Source organism: Podarcis raffonei, chromosome Z (genome assembly GCF_027172205.1).
Source record: "Podarcis raffonei isolate rPodRaf1 chromosome Z, rPodRaf1.pri, whole genome shotgun sequence".
Classification (NCBI taxonomy): domain Eukaryota; kingdom Metazoa; phylum Chordata; class Lepidosauria; order Squamata; family Lacertidae; genus Podarcis; species Podarcis raffonei.
This window is the reverse complement of record NC_070621.1, coordinates 10,400,742-10,428,357: the sequence shown is the minus strand read 5'-3', so window position 1 is coordinate 10,428,357 and position 27,616 is coordinate 10,400,742. Positions and strand designations below refer to the sequence as shown.

Below are 27,616 nucleotides of genomic sequence, written 5' to 3'. Positions count from 1 at the left end.
CATCTAATGTAAGATTCCAGCCCTCATGGTTCTGAACAAAGGGTTGAATTAAGCAGGAACATGGGAAGGTGTCTTACAGCGAGTCAGATGACATGCTTCAGTATTGACTACACTGACTTGTATCAGCTCTGCATGGGTTTTGGGCAGGGCATATTACTTGCCCTACCTGGAGATGCTGGGGACTGAACGTGAGACCTTCTGCATCCAAAGCAGGTGTCCTTCCGCTGAGCTAGAGCCCTCCCCTTAGCCCATAGAATAAGTGGCCCATGCTCTTGGGTGGTGCCCAGAGATTCCAAAAAGTCGGCAACTTTTAATGTAAATACAAGCTACATTAGGGGAGGCAGGTATTTCTTATAACTTTCCTATGCCGCAAGAGAGAAATAGCCCAGCAGCAAATTTATGAGTGCTGTTGGAAGCTAGGCGCAAATGAACAGGCATTATTGCTAGTCCCCAAGTGGCGAGGCTCTGCTGTTTGGCTAAACATAATAAACAAATTTTTATTAAAGGGTGGAATTAGAAGCTGGTCTCATGCTCACCACTCATTAGAGGGCACTGCTGCATTAGTAGATTCACCCAAATTCGCCTTACACTCTGAATTCCTCTTGCCTTTTAAGAAGTAAGGTGGGTTCTATTCTGTTTTGATTTGTTTTTTAGGGAGGGGGTTATGATGGAAGGGATATTTCAAAATGTGGGCGTGGAGTTGCTAGTCTTTATCCCAATCATCAAAACCACCCCTGTCTATTATTCTGTTTAATGCAAAGTAGAGCAGGCTGCAATCTCTGCTGCTGTGACCTTAGGCCCTGAGGCTTAGGGAGATCAGTATACGGTGTTCTTCAAGGACGTTAATACTGCTGTTTTTATTTTCTTTTAGTGTGGTGCATGTAAAGCGAATCTTCCCGTCCTGCTATGCTGTTTCCCCTTGAGTGTCTTTCGACGTCTTGAAAGTTTAAACCAGGGGTCAGCAAACTTGTGCGCATGTGCACGGGCCTCCTCCTCCGACCCAGATGTGCACCGGAAATAATGCATGTGCATGTGCAAATAACGCTTGCGCATGCACACAAGCTATTTCCGGTGCTTCTCCGACCCAGAAGTGGGCAGCTGCGCAGTGCAGCACCGGTAAGAGTGGGCAGCAGCAGTTGCCACGGGCTGGATAAACGAGTCCCTCGGGCCTTATCCAGCCCGTGGACCTTAGTTTGGGGACCCCTGGTTTAAACATTGCTAGTATCTATATTTATAGCCAGTGGGGGCTGGTGCCCACTGGGCAGATGGGCAAGAAGGCAGGGATCCCAACAGCAGGTGGCAGCAGAGTCAATGATGGGCAGAGCCAATGAATTCTACTTTTGTCCCCATCCTCCTCCTCTCTACTGTGTTCTACAAGGGGCAACTCTGAGACTAAGGAGAAGGAAGGAGGCAGGGCCACCCACCGGACTGGATGTAAGGAAGAAGGGAGGCAGGTGGGGAGTTCCTGAGGACAGGCTGAGGTTGGCAGGGCAATGCCCCTATTTGCTCCCATGGATCAGCCTCCACTGCATGTATCTAAATCAAGGGTGCCGATGAAGTTCTCCCCCATATCTCCTTTGAAGCAACCACCAGTGTGGTGTACTGGTTACAGCATAGACCCTCCAAGTGCCCCTATTTTCTTGGGATGGTCCCATGTTTACAAAAGGCATCTCAGTTTCCGATTTGATCCCAAAATGTCCTGCATTTCCTTACCACGTTCCTATTTTCATCAGAGAAATATTGGAGTGTTGGACTAGGACCTGGGAGACCTGGGTTCAAATCCCTACTGAGCCATGAACCTCACTGGGTGACCTTGGGCCAGTCGCTCACTCTCAGCCCAAGACCACAGGTTTGTCGTCGTGAGGATAAAATGGGGAGGAGGAGAACAATGTATGCCACCTTGAGCTCTGTGGAGGAAAGGTGGAATGTAAATGCAATAATAAACAAACAAATAAATAATTGCAATAATCTGTTGTTTGGTTGTTTTTAAGATTCCCTTGCTGGTTTTTGCTGTTTTAAAGAATGTTCTTTAGCTGTTGTGCTTATGTCAATTTTTAGATTTTCTTTTTTGTTGCTGTTTTCATATATTTATAATGGTTTGGGCTGTTTACGTTTGCTTTTGTACTTTGAATGGATTTTGAAAATGCTCTCCAAAAAAGCAAGGCTGTATAGGCAGTGTATAAATGTAGCAGGAAAATAAGTAAACCCAAGTTCAAAAATAAAAGAAACTAAATATATAAAACAGAATAAGAATTCCTGGTTAATATAATTTTCTGATTTATGGGATATTTTCAACCTTCCCTTCATTCTAAGTTTTAACAAAGCCGCTTAAATAAGCAGCTGAAATACGGTAAGTCTAGAGAGAAAAGAAATCCTGATAGCATTTCACTGAGAAAACTGGACAAAGTCTGTGTAATTTGAGGAGAAAAGAACAGAGAGGTTCCCTCTTTCTTTCTTCAGACCTTGTACCTATCAGGGAGACAATTCAGCCAGAGGGAAAACTCCTTCAGAGCTACACAGCCAATCAGGGCATGCACTACCTCAGTAAACCTCATGCCACTCTGCCTGGTTGCCAAGCAACACCTCTATTCACATCTTGACTTACTGCCAATAGAATTAACCCTTAAACTACAAACTGAATGATCCCTGCTGCTGCACTTGCAACAATATAGTCTCAGGGTGGGTACAATACAATAAAATGATTAAAAAATCACTATGATAAAAACCAACTGACAACAAATTACAAGACTTTTTGTAATTTAAAAAGTTAGCATATATCCTTAAAATATGTTTTGAGTTTTTTTCTCACCCAGCCCCTAAACAGTGGGTGGGGGAGAAAAACAACAAATCAAATTACATCTCAGTCCTACTGCCACCATCCCTCAATTGACCCCAGCTGTTGAGGAAGGGGATTGAAAGATTGGTGGGGGAGGAAAAGGAAGGAATTAGTTACCTGCCCTGTGTCAAAGAGTGCTTCTGTACTGTTGCTATTTTGAGGTGGAATTCAACCACATACTGGCAAATTTAGGCTGTGCAATTAAAGTTGGTTTGTTTCTCCCGTACAACAAACCCACTCTTACCCACCTCGAAATCCAGACTTGACAGGAAAATGCACTGGAAAGTAGAAGCTAACAATTGCTTGACCCAGCACTGGCCCCATCTGCACTGTGCATTTAAAGCAGTATCAAATCACTTGAAAGAGCCATGGCTTCCCCCAATGAACCCTGGGAACTGTAGTTTGTTAAGGGTGCAGAGACTTGGTAGGAAAATCCTATTTTCCTCAGGGAGCTGCAATTCGCAGTTTCCTGGGAAGAGTGACTCTAGAATTGTAGCTCTGTGAGGAGAATGGGGTCTCCTAACCACTCTTGATGCTTTTGAATTATGGTGCTGGGAGGAGGAGGAGACTCTTGAGAGTCCCATGGACTGCAAGAAGATCAAATCTATCCATTCTTAAGGAAATCAGCCCTAAGTGCTCACAGGAAGGACAGATCCTGAAGCTGAGGCTCCAATACTTTGGCACCTCATGAGAAGAGAAGACTCCCTGGAAAAGACCCTGATGTTGGGAAAGATGGAGGGCACAAGGAGAAGGGGACGACAGAGGACAAGATGGTTGGACAGTGTTCTCGAAGCTACCAGCATGAGTTTGAGCAAACTGCAGGAGGCAGTGGAAGACAGAAGTGCCTGGCGTGCTCTGGTCCAGGGGTCACGAAGAGTCAGACACGACTAAACGACTAAACAACAACAACAACCACTCTTAGCACCCTTAACGAACTACAGTTTCCAGGATTCTTTGGGGGGAAGCCATGGCTCTTTCAAGTGGTATGATATTGCTTTAAATGTACAGGTGGGGTCATCTAAGTTCCCTACCAACAAATCAGAACAGATACTTCATAAACAACTGATAAACAGGTTACCTGGAAGTGATCACCTTTTGGTGTTTGTAGTCCATGCAGTGTGTCCCATGAGTGGTAACTACATTTGCACAAAATATCTGCGAGGCAGTTTCTCTCAGTTTTTCCTTCCAGTCTTAAGTTTAGTTCTCTACATTTCCATATCACTTTGTGATTTATTTATTTTTCAAAAGTCTTATTGAGAATTCACCAGCATTTTAGTGCAAAATTCTTCTAAAAGGACCCACTTTTGCGTTCATTTTTTGGCCCCATTACACAGATTTTTGGCAAAGCAATTTCCCCAAACCTAATACATTTTTGTACGTTAGTTCCATTTTAGCAGGAGAACTGCAAAAGGTGGAGAAAGGCAGATTTTGAAGGATGGATGTTTCTCAGTTTGTTTATTGTTTGGGAAAGCATAGATTAAGAAAGTTCGCCTTAACATGTGAACCGAATCCAAATTCTTCCCTATCCCTAAAACGAGCTTAGTTTGGCCCCTTGGGGATCTGTGCCATTTATTAGACTGTGCTCCATGTTGCTGGAACTGTGGAAAGCTTCTCTGTGATGGGTGACTCACCACTTCTGTCTTCTTTGAATTTGCTGCTCGCTCTTTTGACATTTCCTTGCACTTGGCTTACTTCCTGCTGGAAAGTGCTTGTCAGAGGATCTTCCCTCAGGGACCACCACCTTTAAGAGCACGAGCTCAGAAGCCAAGACGATGAGCTGCTGATGGCCACAGAGAGACAATCAAATGGCCCCAAGCTGCCAAGGTATCCAACTAAAACAACTAAAATCAAATAAGAACCATACACTTACTTTATTCAGTGTATTCCAAACAGTGAACGAATGAAGGTAGACCTGTTAAGATAAATATAGGATAAATTATGTTACTCTGTCTGAACATCCAACCAAGTGTGGAATTTATACTTACAAGAAGCATGTAAGTTAAAACAATGCATACTCAATTTATATTTTCATGTATGCCTAATTGCTACTTAAAACAAGTCTGGGCATATTAAGATAAATCAGAGCCATAGCTACAGTGGGGTTAGCCGGGGTTTTTTGCCCCAGGTGAAGCCTCCAGAGGGGTGCCATTGAGGCTCCCAGTTTCTCTTTGTGTGTACACAGATGTGCATGGTGTGTGTGTGCACACGCCAAATTGGGTCTTTGACCAGTGAAAAGAAGCCTAGTTTCACCCCTGGATAAATACTAGGGGTTCGCCTCACTCTACTCACTACTCCCCTGCAAAACTCCATTAATCCTTTAGAACTTCCCCTTCTCACCCCAGGCTAGCCTCACTTTTCACCTTCCCAACCCCATTTTCCCATGCAAATCCAACACTGAGATGCGGCACTACAAATCCTCCAGTGGGGACTATGTGAAGACAGTGTTACATTTTTATGTATATGGGGGGGTGGGGAATCATGTTAATGCTGCGTGAATGTCCAAACAGATGTGGATTTTATGCTTGCCTTAATGCAGCTACTGAGAATTTTAGACACTCATGGGGGGCGGGGAATTGGGAGGAAGAACACACCAGTTTATTTCTTGTTTCTCTATATACATCATATTATTGAAAATCAACCCATCAGTACATTTTTTAAAAGGGAGATGAGCAAAAAAGGAATAGTGGATGCTATTAGCCCTCTGATGGTGTGTGCATGGACTAAATCCAACTGCACACCCCCATCTGTGAAGGGAATCCCCCCCCCCGCAACATGTTATCTAGGGTACAAAGCATCTGAATTCAGCTGAAAGGGTGGAGAACATGTGGCTCTTCAGGTTTTGCTGGACTACAACTCCCATAATCCTGGATGGTGGGAGTTAGAGTTCAACAGCATCTGGAGAGCTACAGATTCTCCACCCTTGACTTACAGTGCAATCCAAACACAACCGCTAAGCATTAAGCCCTTTTGAGTTCAATGGGACTTATTCACTGGCAAGTAGAGTAAACATCAGGACACGGGTGGCGCTGTGGGTTAAACCACAGAGCCTAGGGCTTGCTGATAAGAAGGTCGGCGGTTCGAATCCCCGCAACGGGGTGAGCTCCTGTTGCTCAGTCCCTGCTCCTGCCCACCTAGCAGTTCGAAAGCACCTCAAAGTGCAAGTAGATAAATAGGTACTGCTCCGGCGGGAAGGTAAACGGAGTTTCCGTGCGCTGCTCTGGTTCGCCAGAAGCAGCTTAGTCATGCTGGCCACATGACCCAGAAGCTGTACGTCGGCTCCCTCGGCCAGTAAAGCGAGATGAGCGCCGCAACCCCAGAGTCAGCCACGACTGGACCTAATGGTCAGGGGTCCCTTTACCTTTACCTAGAGGAAACATTAGGCCCAAGGGTTGGCAGCTCTCTGTCTGGCCTTTGAGAGTCTCCCCTGGCCCCACTTCTCACTGACCCCTTTTCATACTGCAAGTGCTTTTGGAATGTGTCCTTGAACCCTAATAATGCCTCTTGCTTGCCTAGATGGAGGATGGGGAGTGGTGTGTGTGTAGAAATCAACCTGGTACATTAAGGTAAAAATCAGCATCCATTGCTCCACTCACTTTTGCCTCCGGCTCTGCCCATCACTGGAATATGGCTCTCAGATGGTTGCCTAGATGTGAATGCGGCCCTTGGGGGGGGTAAGGTTCCCTCCCATTGACATATAGGCTTGCATTGTTGGTTATACTTGGCTCTTTGTAGAGGACTTTAAGCATTCACATAGGGCTCCCTTCAACATTTTAAGCTGTTGGGTATTTTTGTTTTATTATCTTCATTATTATCTAGATGTCTTTCTCAGGCGTAAAAGCAATGCAATCTTCTTTCTAGAGTTGTGTTATGATGCCTCTCACCTTGCTCCCATTGCATCTCTCCCACAGCTTTGTGAGCTGCACAGATTAGATCTGAGAAGGAGCACTTCAGTGGGTGGGTGGAAATGAGTAACTTGCTATAAAGGATAAGCATAAACATGTTTTGCTAAACTAGCAGTGCAGTAGTAGTAGTAGTAGCAGTAGTTCAAGCTGATGGTTTATGGCAACAATGTTATTGCAGTGTGAAACTGTAACATAAGATAAAGGAAGCTGAAGCAATGTGAAGGGCAGATATAATAGTCAATAAAAATACAGTCACAAGTGGGGACCTGCAGCAAAATGCCCTTGTTCAACATACTCCATTCATTGTTCTTGCCTTTTGATTTTGTGTGCTCTGCATGCTGGTAATGGCTGTCAGCATTCTGCGGCCACTGAGAAAGGCCCATCTTCACTGAGCTGGAGTTTTTTTTGGGGAGTAGTCTAGTCTTAGAGTCCCCCCTTTTTTGTACTGCAACCCTCGGGAGCCCCCCCACCAGCTGTACTGTAATGTCCCTCTTGTGCATGGGTGTTGCTGTTTCGGCTGCACTCACCTCTGAACATTGGAACCATTGGAACCAACGGGAGCAATAGTCACAGAAGAGGAAAACGAGGGGGAACTTGAGAGCTAGACTGCAAGTTTGGAAAGCAGATCTGGACTCTGTTCCTTGTTTTGAGAATTGTTCACCCATCTGCAATGTAACTTGTTCAGCAGTAAAAGGATATGAACTTGTTTCTGGTCTATGCGGAAGACCCAAAGGGAGTAAAGGAGGAATCTCTCCACTGGTTTGACTGGCGATGGTAAAGGCTCCAAATGCATGCACACTTACTTGGGTAGAAGCCTCACTGAACTCTGGGATCACTTCTAAGCAAGGATGGGTAGATCTGTCAAACTTCAGTTTCTCATTCTTGCAGTCTTAAGTACAGTTCTCTGCATTTTCACATCAGTTTGCGGCTTTTAAAAAAGAAGTCCTCATAATTCAGCATTTTTCTGTAAATTTATCCCAATAGAAATATGTGTGCATGCTATTTTGCCTGATCTTCCTATATATTTAAAAATGTAAGTCTGTTGTCATGCTGCAGTTAACCTGGCCACCAATAGGTGGTGATGCCAACTTCAGTATGATGGCACAACAACAGGCAGGGAGGCAGGCAGGTGAGCGAGCAGTATGGGAGGCAGGTGGCCCAGGTAAGCTGTTTAACAGAGTGCAGGAGGGGGGAGGCAAGTCAGAGAGGGGTTTGGCAACTTGCTCTCTGACGTGCCTCTCACCGCCTTTAAAAGAGAGTGACAGTTTGGGTGGACTGTAAGGGGACAGGTGAGATGTAAAGGGATAAGGTGTTGGTCAGGTGTGGAGGAAGAGGGGTTGTCAAAGGGGATGTCAAATGGGACAAGCAGGGCTGTAACTGCTAGCGTACACCTTTTTCCCAAAGTGGCTTTCCCTAACATGATACATATTTTACATTATTTTTTACTTCTGCATTCGTTTTATGGACACTTTGCCATAGTACATGCATTTTTATATGCACATTGGCCAGAAATGACTCGGCACTGCAAGATTTGGAAAAGACGAGTTTCAAAGGATGGCTCTGTTTCAGCTTGCATTTGCATTTTGCCTTTAAATGCAAACAAAGTGGATTTCTCTCTCCATTCCTGCTTCTGAGTAAGCATGCATAAGATTGCACTGCACATAACAATTATGGGATCTGAGTGTGGCATGAAGTTCACATTTGGGCTAAGAGTGCATTTGGGCTAGGCTGCAATATTTATATATTTCTCATGTGCAAATGCATACAGATTGAACCCAATCGTCTAAAATTCACTCGGTTTTTTTGCACAAAAATTCTTCTAAGTTTGGATGCAGCAATGCTATACCAGTTGCTGGAAGCCACAGGAGTGTTCTGGGGAAGCGCTCTTGCGCTCGGGGTCCTGTTTGCTGCTTTCCCACAGACTAGACTGTGATGTTACCTTAAGCTGCGCGCTTCTCGTCCTGACACTAGATGCCGCCACAACGCAACAAACCGATCCCATTCACCCCTACACAGACCTTCAGGAAAAGGCAAGTTAAGAGGAAGAAAAGGCTTATGTCTGTCTATATGTGTGGTTTTTGAGACCACGAATCTGACATCTTTTTTTTTTTTTTTTGCAGACGCCTTTCCTTGGATGTAGCTGTTCGCGATCCCTCTGCTGCGGTCGCCCAGAGGGATGGAGGGAGGTGAGAAGGATCACACCCCTCCAGCTGTTTAATGGCCCTCCTAGGAGGAAATTGTCTGGCCTTTCGTGAAGCGGCAACTTCTTCCCTTCTCCAGCTTGACTTGTTGATTGTTTTGTGTGTGTCCTCGCTGCGCCCGGATCAGGATCGCGAGGCAAAGGCGAGTGGGGTCGCTCCTTGCAATGCGCGGCCGGAGGAGAGAAGGCTAAGCGGCTATTGCTCTTCGCCCTTGATGCCACGGCACCCAAGCTGGGGTTTAGCTGCGATCGGTGTAGCTGTGGGGGGCGGCCAAGAGCTCTCCTGGTGAACAGGTTCGAGCCCAGGCAAGGTGGGGGAAGGAGGGAGGGAGAGAGAGAGACGGAGCATCATCTCTAAGCAGGCGCCCGCGGCCATCCTATGCGCTGGTTGATGCTGGCAGGCGCGCCGATCCGGACGCGAGAGATGCCTTGCCCCGGAGAAGGACGAGGGCTAGCCGGGGTCTACAAGCCCACCTGCGGCCGCAGTGGTGGCCAGCAAGCGGAAGAGACCCAATCCTGCCCGGAATGCTACACCAACCAGACCTTTCTGTTTGACGATGGCACCTCACGCAGGTAAGGAATAAGAGATTTATTTTTATCACTTAGAGGTAGCTGTATATAATGTCAAGCGTTGATGTCAAGCGTTTATAAATTATTACTTAATGAGCTGACGATATGCACATTTATTTATTTTTGAAAGCGTTAAGCGGCACTTCAGGCAAGTTTGTTACAGAGCCCCGGAGGATGCAGGTTGTTAGCTGAAACCAACGAGTTGCACCCCGCTGTTAGTCCTACTCAGAGTAGACCCACCGAAATGAACAGATGGCTAATAAAGGTCCACTAATTTCCGTAGATCTGCTCTGATTAGACCATAGTTGGGTTCCAACCTGCTATATTTATTTCGGTGACTAACGTAACAGAGGAGAGAGTCCTGCCCTAAAGTAGGAAACAAACGTTTTTGTTCTGGGGCCAGCACAACATCCCGCATAAAATAACTGTATCTATGTGTGTGTTCAAATCACACACGCATCTCAATAGCCTTTCAAGCGTAGGAACTGCTTGATGGGATCAGTCAAAAGGTGCACCAGGTGATACTTGTCTGACATCCTGTTTCCAAAAGTCATCACCCTGGTACTTCTCTGGGAAGAACACAAGCAGCACAGAAAAGGCAGCCAGCCCTCCCCCGTGTTGCATGTCCACAGCATCCGGTGGTCTACTGCCTGTGAAGCCAGGAGATGGGTCAGTATGTGATCCTGAGCACAAGGGGTAGACATGCCTCATAGTAGTCAGGTGTCCTTCCATTCACTGGCCCCCTTGGGAGATCATGGGAAGCCACTTGCTCTCTGTTGCTCCCAAGGCAACTGGTATTCCAAGGTAGACTGCTTCTCAACAAGAAGGCTCCATGAAAGGGAGTGGTAGGGCGTCTGCTTTGCATACAGAAGGTCCCAGGTTGAGTCCTTGGCCTCTCCAGTTAGGGTTGGGAAATTGCCCTGCTTGAGATCCCAAAAAGCCACTGCCAGTCAGTGCAGAAAAATACTTCGTTGTTTAGTCGTGTCTGACTCTTTGTGACCCCATGGACCAGAGCACGCCAGGCACTCCTGTCTTCCACTGCCTCCCGCAGTTTGGTCAAACTCATGCTGATAGCTTCGAGAACACTATCCAACCATCTCGTCCTCTGTCGCCCCCTTCTCCTTGTGCCCTCCATCTTTCCCAACATCAGGGTCTTCTCCAGGGAGTCTTCTCTTCTCATGAGGTGGCCAAAGTACTGGAGCCTCAGCTTCACGATCTGTCCTTCCAGTGAGCACTCAGGGCTGATTTCCTTAAGAATGGACAGGTTTGATCTTCTTGCAGTCCATGGGACTCTCAAGAGTCTCCTCCAGCACCATAATTCAAAAGCACCCATTCTTCGGTGATCAGCTTTCTTTATGGTCCAGCTCTCACTTCCATACACCACTACTGGGAAAACCATGGCTTTAACTATACGAACCTTTGTTGGCAAGGTGATGTCTCTGCTTTTTAAGATGCTCTCTAGGTTTGTCATTGCTTTTCTCCCAAGAAGCAGGTGCCTTTTAATTTTGTGACTGCTGTCACCATCTGCAGTGATCCAGAAAAATACTAAGCAATGGCAAATATTGGCCTGACAGGCTAGAAGGCAGCTCTCTGTGCTTTTATTTAAATCAGCTCTTTATTCAGAACAATGAGGACTGGAACCTTAGTTTGTTGCTAGGGGAACAGGTGTAGCTCAGTAGTGGAGCCTCTGCTTTGTGTACAGAAGGCTCCAGGTTCAATTGCCGGCATCTCCTGTTTGTTCCTAGGATCCATGGATCTTATACATGAATCTTATACATGTCTGGCTGTTAAATCAAGGAAGTTTGTGGCCACATTGCCTCTCCACATTGCCAGGCAGACCAATCTTGTTTATTTCAGTTCCCCTGCCCTGCTTCCAGCTTTGCCACCCTTGCTTCTCAAAGAGGCTCTGTGCCTTTATTAAGATGGCTGGTTTTACTTTGGGGTGCGAGGGGTTTGAGAGAATACTCATGCCTCCCTCTTTTGTAATTTTATTTTTCATTTTCTCATTTATAAACTTATAATAGTACAAATTTACACATGCAATTTAAATTACCAGATATTAATATTGACCCCCTCCCCTCTTTCTGTGATTGCTTATGTCATATCTTTTATCACTGCCTATCCAATTTAAATCAATTTGTTACTTATCCTTTATTTATTTAATTTGTTTCACTGCTCATTTTAAAAATTTAATACTGCTACTCTTTTAAGCTGTTTGGAATAGTTTTTCAAATAGTGATCCCCATTCTAAATTAAAAAGTCTATCTTCTTGATTTCTTATTCTTCCGGTAAGTTTCTGCATACTCCAACAGTTTTTGATGCCAATCTTCCTTGGTTGGGACTACTTCTTCTTTCCATCTCTGGGCATATATAATTTGAGTGGCTGTTGTTGCATACATAAATACAGTCATACCTCGGGTTAAAGTAGCTTCAGGTTGAGCATTTTCAGGTTGTGTTCTGCGGCGACCCGGAAGTAACGGAATGGGTTATTTCCGGGTTTTGCCACTTGCACATGCGCAGATGCTCAAAATGATGTCACGCGCATGCGCAGAAGTGGCGAATCGCGACCTGTGCACGTGCAGACACGGGTTGTGTTCTGCTCAGGATGCGAACGGGGCTCCGGAACGGATCCCGTTTGCATCCAGAGGTACCACTGTACACCATTACACAAACCAGAAATCTAACAAGTGTCTCTTGCCAGCATCTCCAAGCTGTGAAAAGGCTCAGCTGATGACAACATTCCCAGAGAAGGTGAAAAGAAGCAATGTGTTTTGGGCGGCATGATAGGCAGAAATCAAACAGGTGCAGCTTCTTGGACCCCCAGTGGCAAACTGCTTTGCCTGTTGAAGTTTAAGCTTCCACAGATGACGCCTTGTCTCTTTCCCCTATCACAACTTTGGTAAAAGATACACTTGGAAAAATGCAAAAAACCTTCTCCTATACATCATACTGTTCAATGAAATTCTCCTACTGGTTCAGCTGCAATATATATACTAATGTAGTGTCTTTTTATATGCCAAATTTATGTTGGGATAGAGGATACACAGGATATGAAACCCCGGAGAGCTGCTGCCAGTCAGTGTATCATTTACTTATCTATTTATTTATACTCCACATTTTCCGCAGACCAGAACTCAGGGTGGCTTACACAAATTAAAACGGCACAGATAGAATACAAAAAGCTAAAAGCATTTATTTATTTACAGATAATCATTAAAAAGTAATTAATTTCTAATAAGGCTAAACCAAACATTAAAATACAGGTAGTAAAAACAGCACAGCACTAATAGAAGCCCTTTCTTTAAACAAAACAAACCAGTCCATTCCCAAGGGCCTGCCAGAATAAAACAGCCTTGCCGGCAGAAGGCCAGCAAGGAGGAAGCCAATCTAGCTCCTCTAGGAGATCTCAGAGCATGGGCAGATTTCTGCTCTTTCAAGGTAGTTGTGGTCTTTCAGCATAGACAAGACTGAGCTAGGGAGACTCATAGCTTTCTGTACTCAAAGCTGACATGCTATTATTTGAGAGAGGAAGAAAGCTGATGACTGGCTAAGGTTTGGGATTTAATCAGCGCATCTATTTAGTTTGGGGATAATCAACAGCCTGTGATAGATAACTGAGTGCAGGGGTTTTTGTTTTGGTGTGTGTAGATATGAACAATTTCAGAATGAAAACTGGTATTCTGAACCAAGAGGTAGAATGGAAAGAAAAGTCTTATTGTTATAACACTGTTATTATTGTTATAATACGAGTGTAGGGACTGTATAGTTTGGGGAAAAGTTATGATTGCCTTTTAAAAAACGATGATCTGAAAAAACATAATTGCTAAGTATCATTGGAAGAATTCCAAGTGCAAATGCTGTTGGTCCAGAATGCAAATCACACTCAAAATGTGCCACAGGAAAGGAGCGAGCTGAGAAATTTTGCATGTGAAACATGCCTTCTGCTCTGCACTGGAGTGGACAATTTTTTTTAAAAAAAAGCAATAACCGCCAGCTGCAGCAGCAACAAGCGCAGCCAAACAGGTGCTGAACCAACCCCCTCCCTGCTCCAGCACCAAAGCTGGCATCTGATTGGTGAAGCTCATTGTCACTCATGTTGCTTTGAAGAAGCTGATGGTGATGGACTGCTAGTGCACAGCTTCTTGTTGCCATTGTCTGGATTCCAGTTTGGAAATCCCACCCCCCATCACCCTGCCTGGCAACAGAGCGGTAGGACTTATGCCTCAAAGTCCTCACTGCAGCCAATAAGGCTCCACTCCGGGTGCCATATTTTTGAGAGCTTTGATGGACTGTCGTCCCATGCCTCTGGAGCAGGACCGATTTTTAATCACGGCCCCAATACCACTGGAATATTCTTCCTTGTTCAGTTCCTTTGTATCCCCTGCTCACGAAAAAGCTGAAAACGAAAGGTTCCAAAGTTAAAGGTAAAGGTAAAGGGACCCCTCACCATTAGGTCCAGTCATGGCCGACTCTGGGGTTGCGGCGCTCATCTTGCTTTATTGGCCGAGGGAGCCAGCGTACAGCTTCCGGGTCATGTGGCCAGCATGACTAAGCTGCTTCTGGCAAACCAGAGCAGCGCACGGAAACGCTGTTTACCTTCCCGCTGGAGCGGTACCTATTTATCTACTTGCACTTTGATGTGGAATGGCCAATACGTCAAGCAAGTGTTTCTCTAACATGGACTTACAACTCATTCCTAGCTATAGCAGAACCAGCAGTCAGGGATGATGTGAGTAGTAGTCCAACCACAGCTGGAGACCCAAGTTTGAGAAACACTGCTTTAAAGTCTGCTTTGATCTTTTGATCCCAGTACGTTTCTGAGCGCAATTCAAAGTGTTGGTGCTGACCTTTAAGGCCCTAAACACCTTGGTCCTGTATACCTGAAGGAGCGTCTCCACCCCCATTGTTCTGCCTGGACACTGAGGTCCAGTGCCGAGGTCCTTCTGGCAGTTCCTCGCTGCGAGAAGTGAGGTTACAGGGAACCAGGCAGAGGGCCTTCTCAGTAGTGGCGCCCGCCCTGTGGAACACCCTCCCTTCAGATGTCAAAGAGAAGAATAACTACCAGACTTTTAGAAGACATCTGAAGGCAGCCCTGTTCAGGGAAGTTTTTAATGTCGGATGCTGTATTGTTTTTATTTTTTTATTTTATTTTATTTAAATAATATTTTATTAAGTTTAACAATAAAAAAGTAAAACAATAAAAACACAAAGAAAATATAAAACACAACAATACAAACTTTCACGATACATAAAATACAAACATTTAACAAGAAAACAAAAAAAGACAATCAACACTCAAAAAGTAGAATAAGAAAAACACAAATCACTCTTTTCCAATTATTCATCTTCAATTAACTTATTTTCCTGACTTCCTCACGCCTCCCTTTTTTATATCCCTTTTTAACAATTAGTTCAGCAAATTCGTATCCTACTACTTTATCCTTATTTATTTTACCTCCCAAATTTCAAATTTTTATCTCTTATTACTAGAACCCCTTCATTTTAATTCAATGTCATCAGCATTCATACATTTTACAATACTTCTGTAAATAAGTTTTAAATTTCCTCCAATCTTCTTCCACCAACTCTTCTCCCTGGTCTCGGATTCTGCCAGTCATCTCAGCCATTTCCATATAGTCGATTACTTGCATCTGCCATTCTTCCAAGGTGGGGCTGTATTGTTTTTATTATTCTGTTGGAAGCCGCCCAGAGTGGCTGGGGAAACCCAGCCAGATGGGCGGGGTATTATTATTATTATTATTATTATTATTATTATTATTATTATTAATAGTAATAATAATAATAATTTTGTAACATCCAGAGCCATGGCCCTCTCATCCTTTAGGTCAGGGGAGGCAACTGCCTCAGGTGGTAGGATCCATGAGGGCAGGGGATAATAATAATAATAATAATAATAATAATAATAATAATAATAATAATAATAATAATAAATAAATAAATAAATATTTTTATTTATTTATACCCCACCCTCCCCAGCCAAGACCGGGCTCAGGGATCCAGCTTCCAAGAAGTGTATCCCCTGCTGCTGCAATGGCACAATCTCTTTGGAGTCTGGATCTGCCTCCTCCTTTGGCCTCACCCCACTGCTGCCTGTATACGGCCTAGGACCCTCGTACCTACGGGACCGCCTCTCCTGGTATGCCCCACGGAGGACCTTAAGGTCTGCAAATAATAACACCCTGAAGATCCCAGGTCCCAGGGAGATTAGACTGGCCTCGACCCGAGCCAGGGCCTTTTCAGCCATGGCCCCGGCCTGGTGGAACATTCTCTCGCAAGAGGCCAGGGCCCTGTGGGATTTGACATCTTTCCGTGAGGCCTGCAAGACGGAGCTGTTCCGCCAAGGTCTTTGGTCGGGTTCAGTCTGATTCATTTCTTTAACAAGCATTAAAGAGGCCTCCTAGCCCACTCACAGGTCCTTTATAAGACCAGTGGTAACAGCTGGCCCTGGAGAATCTTAACCAATCTCAATTTTACCTGTGGACTGCCATCTGTCCAGATTTTAATTTGCTCTGAACTAATTTTACGATGTATTTTAATTAATTGATTCCCTGTTTTTATGTTCTTATGTTCTTATGTTCTTTGTATACTGTGTTAGTTTTGCGGGGTACAAATAAATTATTATTATTATTATTATTATTATTATTATTATTATTATTATTATGGCCTCTGCAAATCAGAGATGATGCTGGCCTTTCCCCATCCCTAAGAAGGAAATGGCAGAAGCTGTCTTCTGTGATCTCCTGGGGTCTGTATCTGCCCAGTGTGATTCAGTGCATTCCCCTTTCCCCTCCATTAGTGCCTTTGATTCCCACTTCAACTGTTAGGTAAGGCTGATTTGATTCCACCTCTTGTTCCCAACATAGATCTTCACTCACTGCTTATTTCCAGTGTAGATCTTTATTCCTCCATTGGTCCTGATGTAGCTCTTCACTCACCCCTTCTTCCCTGGTGGGGGAGGTGCCATTTTGTGGTGAGCCTCATGTGACAAAATGTATTGTGCTGGCCCTGCCCAGAGCCCCAAATTATTTAAGGGACGCGGGTGGCGCTGTGGGTTAAACCACAGAGCCTAGGGCTTGCCGATCAGTAGGCTGGCGGTTCGAATCCCCATGACGGGGTGAGCTCCCATTGCTCGGTCCCTGCTCCTGCCAACCTAGTAGTTCGAAAGCACGTTAAAGTGCAAGTAGATAAATAGGTACTGCTCCAGTGGGAAGGTAAATGGCGTTTCTGTGCGCTGTTCTGGTTCGCCAGAAGTGGCTTAGTCATGCTGGCCACATGACCTGGAAGCTGTACGCCGGCTCCCTCAGCCAATAAAGCGAGATGTGCACCGCAACCCCAGAGTCATCCGCGACTGGACTTAATGGTCAGGGGTCCCTTTACCTTTTATATTACATTACAGTAGCAGGTCCTCTGTTACTTTGATGCTGTGGTGCCTAAATCAGGTTGCTGCCACCCTGTACAGTGGCAGCACCCCACCCCAGTAGGATTTGGAGCTTGCAAAATTATTCTGTATGTGTGGCAAAGATAATTTCCATCCCAGCTTCCCGTTGTCATTTGCTTATGTTATTTGTGCTGCAGGACAGAAGCACAAAATCAGCCTTCCTCCCCCTGACTTTCCCTTATGGGAAATCTGTTTGCCTTAGGGAAAAGCCTCCTGGGACCTGTCAAATCCCCTCTCTTGACCATGTAAGGGAACTCCGGATGGCAAAGGAACAGGAATGAAGGCGGCACTCTCTTTCCAAAATAACCTGCTCTTAAAGAGGTTGTATCTTTGGTGGGGGGGAGGGGGAGGAAGAGGAGGAGGAGGAAGGTGCAACTCGGATTTCAGAAGAGGCAATGCCTTCCATGTGCTTCTTCTGGAACTGAGGATTTAGCAGTATCGAGTTTCAGAAGTACTTTGTGGACTGGAATCTGGGCAGAAAAGGAAACAGTTTTATCTCTGATTGTGGTGGAGGTAATTCAACTTTACACCTTTTTTGGGGAAGAGGCATTGGGGTGCCAGTATCGACTGTTTTACTTTGTTCCCACAAAGATGGAACTGAAAGGTGTTATTTATAGCTTTCTATTTATAACTGGTGTGTAATACAAATAGTGCATGGATGAGAGGTGGATCCACTTATCAACAGAGGACTGCTGCCTCAGAATTTGGGATCTGGCCTATATGGTTAAACGTACCAATATTAAAAGAACTAGGGGAATTAAGAGAACAAAATGATTTATTTGTACAGAGCTGGAACTTGTTTATTCAGTATTAAAATGATGAGATGCAGAATACAGTTTGGTGGCATGCCATGTTAGGAAGAATCTGATAACAATGTATATTGGTGATTTTTTAAAAAGCAACCAAATAAAAACAGAACAATGCTGTTAAAAGCTTTATTTAAGAGAGGTGCTTGTGCCAGCCCCCCCTGGCTTTTTCCAGAGGGCAAACAAGGCAGGGCATTTGGCTAGCCTGGCTGATGTAAAGTTTGGCATTTATAGCAGTGCAGGAATAAGTAAGTAAACAGTATGGTGATATATCTGCTTTTCTTTGGACCACATCAGCAAGGCCAAGAGGGGGGTCTTGTCGCCTGAGCAGCCCAGGACCTCCATACTTACTGCCCAGGCTTGCACCCCGGGGAAGTAATTTCAGTGCTGCTAACATAGCAGTTTGACTTCATTCCTGGAGGCGCATTCCATGGTTTCTTGAGACAGACGCATGCCAACCTGGCTGAATGAATGAATGAATGAGTAAATAAACTTAAGGGTTATTACTCCTGGCAAACAAACCATTCTGAGCACAAACTTACATGTGGCCATCATGGAGTCATGAGACGAGCAAAGCCTGAAAATCAAACAGTCTAGTTAGTTACTGGGGAAAAAGGCATCAGTGAGGGAAGAGTGGTGCACATAATTTAAAAAGAATAATACAAAGAATAATAACAATTTAAAAAATCATCGCTGAAACAACAAAAAACCCTCCTTGAAATGCCTGCAGGTATAAGAAACTCTTAGTCAGGGGTCAGCAAAGTTTTTGTGGCTTGGGCCGGTTCACGGTCCCGCAGACACCACGGTGGGCTGGAGTGCGCGCATACACACGCATGTGCACACACTCTTTCCAGTTCTGAGGAGGCGTATGCAGCTTCCCATTGGCTGCAGGAGCTGGTTTAGTGCAGCGCACGGGAGCCAACTGAGTGGGTGATGGGGGTCCCTCAGCGGGCAGCAGGAGTCTATGGGCCGTTTGTGGCCCGTGGGCCTTAGGTTGCCGACCGCTGCTCTTAGTCATGTGCCTGAAGTTCACCGAGGGTTCCCATCTAAACTCAGTCACAGAGGCATATCTAGGGGTTGGCAAAACCAGCCCTGGACAGGAGTGCAGGCCCAGCTCCCCCCCCCCAAAAAAACCACCTACCAGACTATGTAGTGTATGGTGGATATGTTTGTGGTGATGCACAGAAAGATCAAATGTGAGAGAAACCTACCATACTTCTTGCACCATGCCACAAAAAAGTGTGCAATTTTTTTCACCCTTCCTCTTTTGCCTCAGCCTCACTCCAGACATTTACTTGGGTCATGTAAATGTGGTCATTTTTAATGTGGCTACTGCAGTAAAGTGATTCTATTTTATTTTACTGCGGGGTGCCAACACAACTGTGCCAATAAAGCTCCTTGCCAAGGGCTCAAGGTATCCGAGGTATGCCTCTGCTAAGTCAGGAGGGAGTTTAACAAGCTTGATCCACAAAGCTGAATGCATGACTTAGTTGAGAGCCATGTATCTACGCCATTGGGGGGGGGGCAAATAACAAAAACTCCCTCAAATATTTCAGTGATGGGGCAGGAATGAATGAATTTATTATTTCGGTCACAGACCAGTTCCAGCTCACATACAAAATCAGGGAAGTCATGAAACACAATAGGGATACATTTAAATTGGCAGTATGGGGCAGGAATATAAAGGACTGGGTGGTCCTTAACTCTCCTGGAGTCAAGTTGTTAAGGGCTTTGTAAATTAATACAAGAACCTTGAATCTGGCCCAGTAACATGTGGGTAGCCATCACAAGGGTTTGAGCACTGGATTTATGTGCTGGGCAGGAATAATATTTCCTGATCAACAATCTGCAGCATTTTACACCATCAGGAACTTCCGAACCAGGTGCAAGTGTAGCTCCACACAGTGTGTATTGCAGTAATCAAGTCTTGAGGTTACCAATGCATGAATCACCACAACCAGGCTGCCCCTGTTAACAGATGATAGAAAAGGCTGGAGTTGGGTAAGTTTGACATTTTGTTACACTCCCCACCAAAGACCCCAATCTTCCTTCCTTCCTTCCTGAGTGGGCAGTTGGGATTGACCTTTGTCTGCTCAGTGTCAACACCTTGAAAGCTGACCAGGTAACTGCCGTGATTTCACAAGCTAAGATCTACAAATGCTTAACCCAAATCCCCAGCTGGGGTGTCTTCAGGTGGAGTTAGCAGACTCCAGAAAGTCCACAGCGGAAAGCAAATCTGCAGAGCCCGTTTGCCAGGAGAGACTTCTGAGTCCAGACTCAGCTGGGATCGCCAGCAGCATGTAAGAAAAGCTTTCTACCTGTATTAGTTAGTGGCTAGGGCAAGTCTAGGAGTTTAAATCGAACATTCCTGCAATCTGAAATTGACTGCAATGCCACATTCAGCATATTACTTTCTGAATCATTCTGTTTGTTTGGGGGAAGTGCGGCAGGTGTGATTTGATTAAAATCAGCTTCTGCCAACCTTGTGACCTCCTGGTGCCTTGAACTATAACTCCCATCAGCTCCAATCAGCACAATATGATAATTCTTCCAGTTTGACCTCTCCTTAATTGCAAATAGTCTGTCTATTTTTAAACTGAATTTGTTGCTCTAGGACAACCGAGAACCTTTTAACCCACTTCAATGGCGGAATGCGAAATTTCTGCCTTGTGCCTTCCCACAAAATATTGGCAGCATGGAGGCAAAGTAACTCTGTATGAATGAGAACATTAAAATACAGTTAGTTTTATCCACTGCTAGTCATACTCAAACTAGACCTATTGAAAATAATGAACATTATTATTAAAGTTTTCAGTTTACCAGTTTTGTGAAAACACGCTACACATTGTGTATTTGCATTGATTAGAAGTAGGCTTGTGTTAGGGAAACAGCCTTCTCTGGTGCTGATTTAAATATGAAACTTTTGTATAATATATACTGATTCAGGATACTTGATGCAATTAAGAAATTGCTTATTACTTAATTATTGTTTTTAGTTAAATCAAAGTTGAGTATTAAAGAGCATAAATAAGGAATTGATAGCCGCTGTATTAAAGTTTTGCTCAGGTTTAATGAACTTTCAGGTCAATGCCAGTTTCTTGCAATAGGAAAACAGATGCGAACAGGAACTGAAGAGGATTCTCTGAGATTTAGAACCCTAGATCATCCTGTGGTTAAGTAAAGTAGGATGAAAAAGGAGGAAAAAATGACCACAGTTATTGCCATTTTCCATAGGGAGACATAATTTTAACCAATGGACTTGCCAGCTCTAGCACAGAAATCAATAATTATAAAATAAGGCATTAATAGGAGGTAATAAGAGAACTCAACCTTTCTTTGCTCCCACTCCTTGAGCAATTGAGGCAAATCCTTGATGGTTGCTGTTATTCAGACATGTCCTTCATTGATAGAGATCACTGCTTTTCTACTTGGCTTCTGAGTTTGTAAGTCTGCATGTTTTGCTGTGAAAGGGTGTGATTGCTTTGTTTATTTTCTGCTGTGGAATAAAATATCCTTACTGGTGTGTGTCAGTGTTGATCTGGTTGAGACATTTGCTGAAGCCCCAAAGCCCACATATTGGGAGAGATTTCCAGGGATTTTCAGCAACCTTTTAGCCCTAGCAATGTGATCCATTAGATCAATTAATTTCAGTGGACATGCTTTGAATAGAACTCGGTACAACCTGATGATAAGCTGTGAGAATGGATAGTATAAAAATTCCCAGGGCAATATTTTAACTTCAACAACTTTAAAGTTTAGTAAGGACAATAAGAATAGCTTTAAAATGCCAAATCTGTTGCTGGACAAAGCTCAAGGTGTTGGTACTAATATACAGGGTCCTATATGTTTCTTGAACGACTGCAATATCCCTCTTATACCTCGTGGTTCACTGTGGCCTGTAGGAGATTTTCTCCTGCTACTTCCAAAGACCTGAGAAGCAGTGGTGGAGGAAGCGGGGGTGCGGGGGGCTGCAGCCCCCCCAGGTGTCATCACTGAGAGGGAGTGTGTGGCAAAATGAGTTTAAAATAAAAAATTAAAAATTGGGCTCATGAAACTTTTTAGGAGTGAGGTGGTGGCTTAGGTGCCTGCAGGTTCCGTGCTGCCTGAAACGGCAGTGTGGGACTTGTGTCTGCCTACTGCCTCTTCCTCAGCCGCCCTACAGCTGAGAGGGAGGCAGTGGAGAGGCTTGCCCCGCCCCCATGGACAGATCACCCCGCCCCCGGCTGCAGGACACGCCCCCACACCAGGCACCCAAGCGGCTAGCTATGCTGCTGCTGAGAAGCCTGCTATGTTAAGGTTACCATATTTTTTTCAAAGAATCTTGGGACACTTTCTTGTTTTTTGAAAAGAGAAAAAAAGTTAATAAAAAAGGTTTTTTTTAAAAAAAGAAGAAGAAGAAGTAATATCTTCTCTTCTGTGGTCTCCTGTGTCGCATGACCTTCCTATGGGCCCTGGCCTGCTCTTTTGGAGCGCTAGCAGCCATGGAGTAGGCTCTGCCACATGTTCTTGCCCTACCTTTTCTCCTTAGTGGCAGTGGCGGTAGCAGCGGGGCAAGGTCAGGGCTCCTCTTTCTCTCTCTTCCTTCTCCTTCTCCTATCCTCCTTCTCCCTGCGTTGGCTCCGGGGTTTTCTGGGGTTGACGTGCCAGGCGTCCCCGGTTCTCCCTCAGCAGTGGCAGTGGCAGCGGCAGTCTCAGTAGCCCGGAGCCAGCCTGGCAGCGCAGTTGGCTCTGGCTGGCTTCAGGAGCTGCTCGCTGCCGTGGCGCCCGCCATTTTGCCTCACTGGAAGTCCCCATATGATGTGTCTTGTGCCATTGAACCAGTCACGTAACATTCATTCCCTACTAATAAATCTACGACACTTAAAAAAATATAAATCCAGGGACATTAAATGAAATCCGGGGACATTCCGGGGACAGATTTGTAAATCCGGGGACTGTCCCCAGGAACAGGGGCGTCTGGTAACCATATGCTATGTGGAACAGCATTCCTGTTGAGATAAAACAAGCACCCACTCTCAGCATTGCCCAGCAACAATGGAAGACATTTTTGTTCCAATACGCTTTCTCAGCTGGATAAATGAGTCTTTGCCATGAGTGTCTATTTTGTATGATGTAAGTTTTGTTTTTAAAATATCGGTTGGGTTTTTTTGGGCTTTATCAGGGTTTTGTTTTTTGTTTATGCTGCTTTTATTGTTGCTTTGAGACAACTGTATAGAAAGAGAATAATAGAGCAATGGTGATGATAGTAATACTGCCTGAGAACATAAAAAGGGTCTTTACCTGTCACCAGAAAGACTGCAGAGTAGGGCCCAAGTGAATCCCTATAGGGAGAGCATTCCTTAATTGGGATGCCAACACCAAAAAGGCCCCCTCTCTAGTAGCTGCTAGCCATACCTCCCTTGGCAGGGGGCGCCTGGATAAAGGTCACCAAAGAGGATTGCAAGGTCTGGGAAGGGATGTGTGGGAAGAGGCAGCCTTTTCCAGAACCCTGCTACCAGGGCCTTACAAAGACTGGATGGACTCTAAAAAGTAGAGAGCGAGGAGAAGGAATCCTTTACTTTTTTTAAAACGATAAGCATGTGAGCTGTTTGCACTCTCTCTCACCCCTCCAATTGCAAGAGCCCTAAGAAACTGTGCCAGAGGTTTGTGCCCAATCCCAGCTCACTTGCCATTCAGCAAATATTTCACAAGTTTTTCCCCTACCAGGAAGCAGGCGCTGGTTGTGAGGAAAAGCTGGATGACTCGTGGAAGGCTCTCACTGTCCAATTAGCAAGATAAGCGAATCCCTGGCAGGGGGTGGTGCCGCGGACCCCCTGGGTGTGATCCACGGACCCCCAGGGGACCCCTAATTGGGAACCACTGCTCTAGAGGGAACAAAGTTATTGTACTGTCATTGGGCAAAGTGTACATAATGCCACCATCTGCATAGCACTCCTGTGGGTGCCCTCGGGGAGAAGGGGGGTCCCACTTCAAGGAGGTTTTTTTAATTAATTATATAGCACAATAACAAAGACAACAGTATTATTATGGTTTATTATAAGCCTCTTCACAAAAACCCTCACCAACCAGAATAAGGTTGCATGTGCAGCACTGTCCAAAGGAGCCAGTGTCCAGCATGAAAACATGATCTAGAGGCAAGGTGAGGCACCACTATCAGGTGCTCAAGCAACGTGCACCAATGCTAGGCAAGATCATCTGACCAAGAAGCCAGGGACTTTGGTTATTTCCATCTGTTGTAAGACTCCCAAAGGATGCCTTACATACTTTAGGTCCCCAAGACAACACCCAAACCACCAATATTGGTAGTGAAGCCATTTTATGAACTGCTTGCTCATGAGGAGACCCCTTGCTCATGAGCTGTGCAGTGACTTCATAGATGTGTGCTATGTTGCCTTTCTTTGACCCGAACCTTTCTCAAGGACTGGGAGCCCCTTCAGGGGGTCACCAACAATGGTTACAGGGGACCTACTTGCTCCTCCAAGTCTTCCACTTGTGGGTTGTCCAGGGTTCCTATGAGAACCGTTTCTGGTACCAGGCCTGGGCTCAGCATGAAAGCTATTAAGCATCCATCTGTGCAGCCTGTCTAACTGATGACTGAAGCTAATTCTTTTAAATTCTATTAGGGCTGATAACTGCTCAGGCCAGGCATCTCCTGCTGATATTAATAAAGCTGACTCCATTTTTAAAAAAATTATGCCAGGGGTTGAGTTTTGCCTCTGAGCAAGTCCTGCTTTTCCCAAGATATTTTCTGTACTCTACGGAATTCCAAAAGTGTGCCATTTCTCACGAGAGAGATTGGCTGACTTGAAGATTGACTCTGAGCCATGTGCAAAACGACCTAGTTGTGGAATCAGAAATGCTGGGTTGGGTGGGAAAGAGGGAATGAAACTCATCTGGAGTAATGGATCTGGCAGCCAAAGTTCATTAGAGTTCAGCTTCCCTATATCCAAACTGCGTAGTCAGAAAGTTGTGCTCCCGTCTCCTATAACTCAGGTTGGCAAGCTTGATGGGGCTCAACTTCTAAACAGAGGTGTAAGCCAAAACCTGACCTTTTCCAAGTTGCCAGCTTTTCTGCTTTGGAATCCTCATATTGAATATCCTTTCCATGTTTTCTGGGTGGGATTCATCTCATGAATGAAGCCCATCAGTGGAAGTGGCAAAATGGGGCTTTCCTTTCTCCCCGTGTTGAGAGATTCCTCCCAGCAATGTGTAAGGGGGCGGCGGCGACCACACAGGGTCCCCGGACATTTCACCGTCTATTGATCCCTGTGCCACCACTTTATTTCTCACTGCCACCACCCAGGCCCCACCTGGGACAATACTGAGTCCAGTCAGGGTTAAATTGGAACAGAAACTTCTGTTTATTTATTGCAGTTTAACAAGCGTGTGGTTTCATAACCGGTATCGGTCAATTACAGTCATGGGGTCCCTATCCAGACCTATAACTTCCGCTACCTGCTCTCACTCCCTAAACCACCTCTCAGTTATTTACTTGTCTTTCTAGCCCCTAACTGTTCCTGACTCAGCTTATTTTGCTACACTAACTCAACCTGCCCACAGACTCTATCCCAATTCACTCCCACTCCAACCAACCACCCAACTCCCAACAAACTCCTCCTTAGCCCCTCCCAGAGCTGGTTTTATAGTCCCTCTGACTCCACCCCCAGGTTCTGATTGGGTAACTTGTTTAACTATTTCACCTCCAGCACTCTCATATGTTAACGTCACAGGGGGTTGTTCCTTCTGGCAAGCCTACGAAGGGTTTTCAGCCTCTGGCCTTCTCTTTCCCTTGTGCCTGTTGTTTCTCCCACCTCCCAGCGTCCTTTCTCCTCTGACCTGTCTTCAGACTTGCAACACCACATTTCTGGCTGTGTGCTTTCCTCCCCAGCTGCTTCCCTGGGGGGCTCTTTAGCTGGAGGCTCCCACCATTCCTCTTCACCCAGCCAGTGCCTGACATTGTGTGGCTGGATTATAGCCTACTGTACTGGAGCTGCATCTATTGCTCTGATTGCTTTTGCCCCGGGCCCCACCCTGCCCTCGGCATGTGGCCCCTGGAAGATTTCATGCAAGGGAATGTGGCCCCCTGACTGCAGAAGATTCTTCATCCCTGTCTCGTTAGAAAGATTACCAGGAATGGGCATTTGTGGGCTCCCTTGCAGGCAAGTGCTCCTCCAAAGGAGACTGAAATATTTAAAGGATGGTGGTAATTGTGGCTTGGGATGAAAAGCCAAATCACTCATGGCAGCCGTTAAGTAAGATTTCCATCAAGCAGCCCATCATTACAGGAATGCTTCTGAGAGCAAAAGCTGGCTGAGAAATATTAAGCAGAGAAAATGCATAGCTCAGTCAGTAGAGAACGAGTCTCTTAATCTCATTGTCATGGGTTCAAACCCCAGGCTGGGCAAAAGTTTCCTTTATTGGACTAGGTGGCCCTGGTGGTCCTTCCTACTCTACAATTCTATGATATGGCATAATATTGCACAGAGGCTTAATGTGAGCCTGGATCTCACTCCAGAGCCTTCTGTTCAGCTCCTGGTACCTTTTCCTGAATACTGCTTATATTACTCCTGTTGGAAGTGTAACAATGGAGATCATTCGATGAGGTGCCTTAAGGGTTATCAGTAAGTCAGTTAAGAGGGGTGGTCTGGAGGTATTATTTAGCAACTAAGCAGAGTGATTTATCCAGACATGAGATCAAGCTGGGAGGCAACCAGGATGGGGAGGAATTCAGAACAATCTGCATTTTAGAGTTCTTTCTCACAGAGAGGGAATGAAAGCAAATTCCTTACACCTGCTCCTTCTCTGGCCAGTGGAGGAGCCCAAGCTGATTTCCCTCTTGCTCCATAAGAGCCTTCATTGGAGTCTGGTGGAACAGCCTCTCAGTAGCCCTCAGTTCTGCTGGCTGGTGGAGTAGGTCAGTTCTGCAGTCTAAAGGCAACTTGGGACAAAGGGAGGGGGTGATCATATTGACTTACCTTGCAGAGCAAGGCAGGGGTCGGGAAAGTCAGGTCCAGGGGCCAAGCGCAGCCTTCTAGGCCTTTCACTCTGACCCTCTGGACACACACCCCTTGCAAGCCCTGCTTTGCACCCTCCTCTGGTGTTTTTGCCTGGCTGGAATGTGCCCTTGAGCTCTGGTGGTGCCTCCTCCTTGACTGGATGGAAAACAGAGAGAAGAGTGTGTGTGAGCGTGAGTAGAAGCTAGCCTACTAGCATACACAGGTAAGATTCACACCCATTGCTCCACCCACTTTTGCCCCTGGCCACACCCACTTCTAGCCTGTGTAGCAAGGCTACTCTTTAGGGAATGCAGCCCTTTGGGTGCAAAAATACCACCTGCCCCGGTTTCAAGTAGTTTGTACACTTAGATAACGACAGGGCTTTGCACCCCTGAAAGCTCTTTATTCTGGAATTCCTGCATTTCCAAGCAGGAGGTTGTCCTAAGATGATCTGCTGTGATTAGAGCTATCACAGTACATATGAAATGCAGTGATGGATAAGTCCTGAGCATGCAGAGGTGATTATAACATGAATCGTGTGGGGAAGGAAGGAGGATGAGGCACCAGCACTTCCAGAAAGGAAAATCTCTCCCCCCCTTCTTTTTCTCTCTTTTTCTGCGTTGTCACTCAGCCAGCTCACACGACTGTATGAGGGATTGGAGTAGCTTGTGGAGATGGATATGGCATGCGTTCCTCCTCTGTGCATGTGAGCGGCTTTGCCTCTTTCCCTGCTGTTTCCTCATTGTGCGTGTGCCTGGAGGCCTGTTGTCATCCTTCAGCACAGAAGCGGAGATCGCCGAGAGCCGTGGGTAGGGGAAACTGGCAAAGTGGCAGCAGCCTCTGGACC

At 45.5% G+C, this 27,616-nt stretch overlaps 1 protein-coding gene across 2 annotated transcripts in view; it reads left to right on the top strand.

Moving 5' to 3' along the window:
* Positions 1-9,121: 9,121 nt before the first annotated feature.
* KCNT1 (potassium sodium-activated channel subfamily T member 1) overlaps positions 9,122-27,616 on the top strand; it is a 197,047-nt gene continuing 178,552 nt past the window's right edge. Inside the window, exon 1 of one of the 2 annotated variants that reach the window (XM_053374812.1) lies at positions 9,122-9,511. In XM_053374812.1, coding sequence (XP_053230787.1) covers positions 9,318-9,511 — 194 coding nt within the window. In that variant the 5' untranslated portion in view covers positions 9,122-9,317. Of the gene's footprint in view, positions 9,512-17,551; positions 17,572-27,616 lie in introns of those variants that run through there. The other variant, XM_053374819.1, reaches the window with a different exon arrangement.